Source organism: Mustela putorius, unplaced genomic scaffold (genome assembly GCF_011764305.1).
Source record: "Mustela putorius furo isolate JIRA1106 unplaced genomic scaffold, ASM1176430v1.1 tig00000785_pilon_pilon_pilon, whole genome shotgun sequence".
Classification (NCBI taxonomy): Eukaryota; Metazoa; Chordata; class Mammalia; order Carnivora; family Mustelidae; genus Mustela; species Mustela putorius.
This window is the reverse complement of record NW_025421480.1, coordinates 5518977-5527823: the sequence shown is the minus strand read 5'-3', so window position 1 is coordinate 5527823 and position 8847 is coordinate 5518977. Positions and strand designations below refer to the sequence as shown.

Here is an 8847-nt window from a genome sequence, read left to right as displayed (position 1 = left end):
AGGGACCCAGGCCTGAATTTTACCCTGAGAACAATGAAGCAGCAGATGAAAAATGATACAATTTTTTTTTTTTTTAAGAGGACAAAGTAGGCTCCCTGCTGAGCAGAGAACCTGATTCAGGGCTCAATCCCAGGACCCTGGGATCATGACCTGAGCCAAAGCAGAGGCTTTAACCCACTGAGCCACCCAGGCACCCCTACAATTTGCATTTTTAAAAAGTTCTCTGGCTAACACATTTTTTTTTTGAAGATTTTATTTGAAAGCAAGAAAGCAAACTTGCAAGATCATGAGTGGGGGGGGGGGCAGAGGGAGACGTAGACTCTCTGCTCAACAGGGAGTCCAACACCGGGCTCAATCCCAGGACCCTGAAATCATCACCTGAACCAAAGGCAGACATTTAACCAACTGAGCCACCTAGACACCCCCACCCCTGCTGACTTCTTTTAAATCTTCAGGTCTCTGTAAGGGTTCACCTGATGACTCTCAATTCATTGATGACTGGATTGGCCTATCAGCCAAGATGTTACCAGTCCTCTTTGGCCACACCCCCACCAGGTCAGTCCCAACATAAGGGCACAACCCAATACGACACACTTCTCACTTTTAAATCACTGAAGAAAGTATAGGATTTTACTGAAAGCTCTTCAGGGATGAAGGAGGGGTTTACATTACACACGGCTGCAAAAACATAGTATCTTTGAATATCCACCCTCCCTGCGAAAGTCCCTCTACATGTACTAGTGGCCCAAATACCATTATGAAGACCCCAGCTTTCTCCTCACCACCCCCTTCCCTCAGCCCCACCCTTGTGCTTTCCCTCAGCATCTCTTGATCCTTTTTTTGTACTAGTAACACATCTAATCTGGTCATCTTGTAATTCAATCTTTGCTGCCATTTTGGATGTTTGTTGAGGTGGGGAAGGAGGGAACAGGAAAGCACAAGGAAGGGAGGGCAAAGACATGCAGGGAAAAACAGTAATGGCTTTTGGTGTGCTCTGAACAATTAATGCTTGGGTTGCCATTTATCTTTACAATTATAAGCACGTTATATTTTTCAATTTGATAATTTCTGATATTTTTCTCAAATAAAATATTTTAAAGCAAAAAATCCTCCCTCTCCCTCATAAAAGAACAAGTTATTCTTGGCATCTTAAAGAGACCCAAGCGAGACTACATTTAAAATTTATAAGCATGAGCTTGAGTGCCTTTGTCCATTGCTCCTCTGAGTTCAAGTGGGTCTTGATTGAATAGAACTCACCACTGCTTCCAGAGTCTTCCATTAGGCCACTCTCCACATGAATCCTGTAGGGCAGGCAAAGACCCCACTTGGCTTTCTCAGCCTCTTCTTTGAACTGCTGCATGCAGTCCAAAAAAGCCATCATTGCCTGGTCAAATTTGACCTGTGAGCAAGTTCTCTGTCCTGCAATACAGAACAATGGCAGCTGAACGGGGTCATCTGTTAAAGAATTCAGATAGGACCGGTTTCCGCAAGGGATGAGTCGGTACCTCTGAAACTCCAGCCCAATCTTATTGGACAGGGCAAGGAGCAGCAAGGCTGTCTGGCCCCAGGCCATGTTAATCTCCTTCCAGCTCACAGGGGTGGTGGGAAGGCAGCCCAATCTGAAGTTGTTGATGATGCCCACAGGACCATCATGCCTGATCTCAAAGGTGGCACTGAAGACACTGGTCTTCTTCAGCCGACCCCACTGGATCTGGGCATGTCTCAGCTGGTTCTTCATGCTCTCCAGCTCGTCCTGCAGTTCCAGTTGCTGCCATTGCAAGTAACTGTAGTCCCTCCAGTACTGCTCGTCCTGCTGGTCCAGCATCTTGGTCTCTGCCTGGGCTGCCTCAAGATCTTCTGCTATTCTTTCTTGGTTCTTCTCCACCTCCTTTAGCTCCTGGACCAGCCTCGCCTCCTCCAGCTCCAGGCCCTCCAGCTCCTCCTGCAGGGTCTTTGTCTCCTCCTCATGTATCCTCCCCATCCAATATTTGTAGCTCTGGTTCTCGGATTCTACAATAATGAGGTGGGTGTCTATCTCCTCTAAAAGTTTGTCAGTACAGTCCTCACAAAGCGGGTGGTCCATATCTTTTTCACCAGTGAGGATGTCAAAAATGTCCCTAATAGTCTTCTGGATGTTAGTGAGTGTTCTTCCAGAGTCAAACTTTCCAAGCAAGACGAACTTGTTAGAACTGTCCCTTGGCATCTTGTCATCGCCACGGTGGGTAGAACAGGAGGCACCATCCTGCAGCTTTTTACTGTCTGTCTCTGACCTGGCAGGAGGGCCATGCTCCAGGGTTTCTCCTGGCTCCTGTTGAGCTGAGGTGAATGTGGAAGCTGCAGATTCTTGGGTGGTCTCAGGATCCAAGGTCCCCATAAACTGATCCAACTTCATGGGCTGCCTGCAGCCCTGGCAGATGAATCGGATGGAAGACATGGGGAGACTTTGGCTCTTACTCTGATTGCAAGTTTCCTCTGGGTGGGCAGCCATTTATACCTTTTTTAAGCTTTTTTAAAGTATGATTCTTTTAAAATGCATATTTCATCTTGTCACTCTTCTATTTAAAACCTTACATTGGTACCCTCCTTAGATACCTCTAGGCCTCCTTTAGCTCCTTTTAGACTTTCAGACAAGTCATTCTTTCTAAAAGGAAAATCTGATCATCTCACTTTGTCCTTTACCACTCCCAAGGCATATCTTAAGAGCAATCTTTATAACTAAGCTCCGATTGCGGCACTTCCCTCCTTAAAATGGTTTTATGCTCTTATCTTACCTTAAAATAAAGTCCCATTATCTTAACCTGACACTAAGACCTCTTCTCATTTTCCCAACTACTTCTGTCCCAATTTCTTGCCACCTTCACTCATAGGCTTCTCTATGATCCCTGAAGTGATGGTTGAAAAGGATCTACCATGCAAAGTATGCCTTTCCTCATCCAAATGCTCCTCCCCAAAGCACTGGGGAATATCAGAATAAGTTGGAACTGCTTTCAATGTCATGGTCAATTCTGCGTCCTGATTCATCCTTCAGAGTAGAATAGTATATTCACTGCTAAATACTAAACCTCATTTTAATTACCCACCCACTAAAACCAAACAAACCCAAGCCACACCTGGCTTTGAGTTTGAACCAGCCCAGATAGATCATGCCCCAAACAAGATAAAGAACACAGAGGTGAAGGGCAGTAGAGATTCCTTCAGCCTCTGGTTTATTTAACAGCAGAATGATGTCTCCAGGATAATCCAGGATCCCTCTGTAAAGCCTTCCTTTTGTGGAGGAATGAGTGGAACTGGAGTATTGCTTATAGTTGGGAAGGAAATCCCTTATTTCTGGAGATCTTTCTTCCAATTCTTACCTCCTCATTCCACGGTCTCCTTTGGGAAGACTGGAACAGGCCCAAGAGTGAGGAGTCTGTGGGTTGGAAGTATTGGCAACAAGGATTTTATGCACTACCATACTGAGAGCACTTAGGTGAATTACCTTGTCCCCTTTCCCTTTCCAACCTTTGCTCCTTGGGCTTTGTCACAAACCTCCAGGGAAGATTTGTCTATACCTACTGTCTCCAATTCCTCTTCTTCTGTCCTCTCTTAAACCCACTGTGATTCAACTTTATCTCAGTACTCTACAGGAAGTAATATCAAAGTCATAAATGTTATCTACGTTGTTAAATTTAATCTTGGTGGAATAGGAAGAAAGGTCTTCAGCCAAAAATAAGCATGGGGAAGAGATGTGTGTGAGTCACCCAAACCAGTAGGAGATTGAATGGAGGAAAGAAGTGGCATGATTGCTCTTCACTTGTAATGGTCCACGTGGGACTTGCTGTCATGAGTAGGTATACATTTTTGTCTAGCCACTCACGGCATGGGTTTGTCAAGCAAGTGAGACTAAACGAGGGAGGTAGGAGAGAAGGGGCCAGCTGGGAAGTGTTTAGGAAGGCTGACTGCAATATATCCTGGGAAGAAAGAAGAGGGATGGAGGGAGACACAAGGAAAAGGTGGGAGAGTTGTATTTCTGTTCTGGGAGGTTGAAGGAGTGTCAAGAGTCAGGATATCAGACCAGATGAGTGAATATAGGAGGTAGTCAGAGGGTGTGCATGAAATGGACACAACAGAGGGCTTGCTCCCTCCAGTCTATAATCATCTTTCATCTCTGCATCCTGAAACAAGGGACCTTTGTTTGGCTCCTCCAGGCCTATGTCACAATACCTGGAGTCAGAGGGTCTTGGGTTCTAATCTTATTTACCTGACAAGTTACTTAACCCTTTGATACTCAGATTCTTCATTTGAAAATGAATGAAACAGAAACTATCATAAGAGGATTGCTTTGATGATTAAACAAGATGATGTTTAGAACCTCAAATGACATTAATTACCTCTCACTACGAGTCACCTGTATGGCCAGTACCTGACTTTCTCTTCCTTGTGCACCTTGAACTTCTCAAAAGAGAAGTTCACTACTTCTCACTGTTTCCAAATCCCCACCAAACCTCTTTCAACCTTTGCAATCTGGCATCTGTCTCTATAATTAATAGAATAAAATGGTTCTTGCTAACGTCAATAATGAATTCTTATATAGCAAATCCCAAAGCATTTTTTCTGCCCTCTTCCCAACTGGTGCTCATTCTTTAACATTGGAGGTGATTAGCATCCTTTCCTCATCAAAAGAGGAAAGCAAAGTCATTATTTGGATTCCAGAGAATTGCTGCTTCTGATTCTCCTAGATCTCTGATCTTCCTTTTCTGCCTTGTTGACTCATCCTGCCAAGAGATTCTGAACCTTAAAAAATAAAAATCTGTCTTTGATATAGACAACTAAACTTTTCTGAAGCTTACAAAGTGTGAATAAAAGCCTCCTTTAAAAATTCAAGGCTTTTTTTTTTTTTATAAGATTATTTATTTATTTATTTGACAGAGAGAGATCACAAGTAGGTAGAGAGGCTGGCAGAGAGAGAGAGAGAGAGAGAGAGAAGCAGGCTCCCCGCCGAGCAGAGAGCCCGATGCGGGACTCCATCCCAGGACCCTGAGATCATGACCCGAGCCGAAGGCAGCGGCTTAACCCACTGAGCCACCCAGGCGCCCTAAAAATTCAAGGCTTTTATACCCATGTTCATAGAAGTATCATTCATCATAGTCAAAAGGTAGAAGCAACATACATGCCCATTGATGAGTAAATGAATAAACAAAATGTGGTATATACATACAATAGAATATAATTGAGCCTTAAAACGGAAAGAAATTCTTACCCATGCAACAATATGGATGAACCTTGAGGACATTAGGCTAAATGAAATAAGCCAATCACAAAAGGACAAATACTACATGATTCCACTTAAATGAAGTACCTAGAGTAGTCAGATACAATTCATAGAGAAAGAAAGTAGGATAGTGTTTGCCAGGGGTTGGGGGAAAGAAGGGTTCTTTCTATAAACTGTGATACTGTGATTTACATAAAAAATATGCATTTGGTCTTCTCTGTAGGAGCACAGAGGTCCTAAACACTTGGCATTTCCTAAGCCATGAGAGTGTGATCAAGGTGTCTTTTGTCATGTTAATGAAGAGACTATCAGAAAGCAACTAAAGATGGGAGCTGATTTTCAGGAGAACCAATCATGTGATTGGAGGGTAGGAACTTTTAGCTCTACCCCCACCCCCACAGCCTCTAGGAGGAGAGTGTGAGGCTGGAGATTAAATCACTTACCAATGGCCAGTGATTTAATCAGGTGTGCTTATATAATGAAATCTCCATGAAAACCCAAAGAGGAGTGGGCTGAGAGAAGTTCTGGGTGGGTGAACATGTGGCAGTTTGGGGAACACAGTGAGCCTGGAGGGGGCATGGAAGCTCCACAAGCTTCCCATGTGTCTTGTTTTATGTATCTCTTTCATCTGACTATTCCTAAATTATATCCTTTTATAATAAATTGGTAATCTGGTAAGTGAATGTTTCGCTGAGTTCTGTGAGCTACTACAGCAAATTAATCAAACTGAGGAGGGGTCAAGGGAATCATTTGGTTTCGAGCCGAGGTGACAACATGGATTTGCAGCACTTGGCATTTGAAGTGGGGAATGGGTATTATAAGGCTAAGCCCAGAGCTCAGTCTGTGATCTGATGCCATATAGTGTCAGTATTGAATTATAAGACATGCAGTTGGTATCAGAATTGTGTGGTGTGAGGAAAAAGCCCACACACTGGAATTGGGACCAGAGTGCTGGTTGGTGTCAGAATATTTGGGTGTGAGTGTTTTATGGGTACAGAGTTTTAGTCTGGGAAGATTAAAAGTTCTGGAGATGGATGGTGATGATGGTTGCACATGTGGGAAGAAAAAAACAATTCTACCCTTCAAGGTTCTTCTAGCAGGCCTAAGAATTAAATTGACATAAGACAGATTAACTGGGGAAGATAACATTTAATTTCCTAAGTTTGGGGAATCCACAAAAATATAAAATTCCAAAGTCAGGCAAAGTAAACCGTAAATGTTGCCCTGGACTAAGAAGGGGATTGGGGTCTGGGATTTCCAAGAGAAGAAAAGCAATGTACGGGAAGATGAAAAGGTGTAAATGTTTGGTAAACCTGTGTTTTCTGGGTTATTCAGAAACAATGGGAAACAGAGGAATTTTAACAAATAGACTGCTAAAATTTTTCCTCCCAGTCTACTACTGAGAGTAGATACTGTAGTTATCTATGGCGATAACTCCTGTCCTACAGCAGGTCTTCCAACTAAATTCTCTTAGACATTTAGGGAGAAGGTAAAAATTTCTTCCTGAGTCTTATGATCCTTGGTGGTTTTCAGCTCAAGATAATCTGCATGCCCAAGGGACACTTCCAGGATGGTTCATTCTGAACTCCCTCAAACAATCTTGTGAATGTACTTAATGCCACTGCACGCTTAAAAATTGTAAACATGGTATTTTATCACCATTAAAATAAATAAAATAAAGGATGTGTCTTAAGCGGCTCTCTTTCTGCAGAGCCCCTGAGGCGATAAGATCACTCTTAGAAACTTTCCTAGAGATTTAACATGACCTGGGGCTCTCAGATGGGCCCAAAATTAACTAGACCCATCATTAACTAGAAAAAACATAGCCTCGGCTCAAAAATGCTAAGCAAAGATGCCTATGTTTGCTATGATTAAAGTAAAAAAAATTCTGTTATGTCTTACCACAGTTTAAAAACCGCAAGGTTGCACTGACTTCTGGGACTCAGGATGTCCCCTGTTTCTTTGCAAATCTCCACAGACTGGGACTATGGCCTCACAAGGCCGGTGTGGGGATGTGATTTTTCTGAGGAAGGACTCTTGAGGCTGCAGAGGGCCAGACACCTGTGGGCCCAGATGTGACTCACACAGGACGGGAAGGCAGCGCTCACAGTTACAGAGGAACCCAGATTTCTCATTCACATAAGAAAATTTTTAAAGGAAATTTAAGCTTTAATTCATTTTGCTTTGTTTCAGACTAGTCAACGTCCTCTTTGCTAGAGAAACTCCAGGGAGGTTCATCATGACAGGCTGGAATGAGAATTTTTTTTTTTTTCAAGACTCAGACTGTCAAAAGAGCCAAGATTCTGGCTTTCTATCCCAGGTCAGATGCTGACTTAGGAAGTCATTTCGGCTCACAGGCTGCTTCAACTCTGTGAAACAGGTGCAATGCTAGCAATTAAACTTTGCTCACAATAGCTGTTGAGGGCAGAGACATCTGCACCGTGCTCCGTCAGTGCTCTGTACCATGTGTGGTGTCAAGTAAGTGTTCGGGAAACCATTGCTAGATTCTGCATGCATTACTCATGCATGGAAGTGCTCAGCCTGCGGGACTGGAGCTCCCACCTCCTGCTCCTCCCCACGAATGTCTAGCTAAAGCCATGCCAGAAAAATAAAATATAGATTTATGCAGAGCTAACTTATTCCTATAAAACAAATATTCTCTATTTGCAAAAAGATTCACAGAATTCCTACAAATAGTTTGCTGACTAAAGTGCATGATAGAACATTAACTCTTTTTTTTTTTTTTTAAGATTTTATTTATTTATTTGACAGAGAGAGATCACAAGTAGGCAGAGAGAGAGGAGGAAGCAGGCTCTCTGCTAAGCAGAGAGCCCGATGCGGGACTCGATCCCAGGACCCTGAGATCATGACCTGAGCCGAAGGCAGCGGCTTAACCCACTGAGCCACCCAGGCGCCCAAACATTAACTCTTTATAATCAATATTAAAATGTTGGGAGTCAATGCCGGTTGAAGGGCAAAATCTCCCAAGTCAATCCACCCATGAGGATTGAAACCTCTTTCACCTGTGCCCTGACACGTGCATTCAGTGGTCTCAGTGGATGGCACTTGGTGTACCAACCCCACCACTGGACTACATGTCTCACAAAATCCATCTTATATCTTTAACACCCATTCACCCATTTTGCTCCTTCTTTTCTTTTTTCTTTTTTTTATTCCTAGGGAAGGACTTCTAGATACCATGACTCTGACTCAAATAATCCCATACATGAGACAGCTCATTCTACCAAAATATACTGGTAAAAAAAATTTTTTTTCAGAGAATTGCATGCTAATCATAATGATTTGATGATTGGACTAAAAATCTAGGAATATCAATTTATTGCATGTGGTGGGTTGCTATCCCTTGTCACAAGGAGTACCTTTAGAAGTTCCTGATGATGGCGTATCATTCCCCCACGGAAGGACTGTGAGGATCACCCACTTCCAAGACCTTGGCTATATGAACATGGAAAATATAATCATCAATATTCGGGCTCAGGCCCTTGTTCTCATCATTCTCATAATCATTAGCAAGGAGAGGAAGGTCCACAGAAAGCAGCTGAAATCTCGATGCTTTAAACCAGTCCCTTCAAGAC

The 8847-nt window shown here is 43.1% G+C and overlaps 1 protein-coding gene across 1 annotated transcript; it reads right to left on the bottom strand.

Annotated features, from left to right (window-relative positions):
• Positions 1–1135: 1135 nt before the first annotated feature.
• BECN2 (beclin 2) lies at positions 1136–2488 on the bottom strand. The gene has a single exon (XM_004756885.2). It carries the CDS (start codon positions 2486–2488, stop codon positions 1136–1138), a length of 1353 nt encoding a protein of 450 aa, XP_004756942.2.
• Between the last annotated feature and the right edge of the window lie 6359 nt (positions 2489–8847).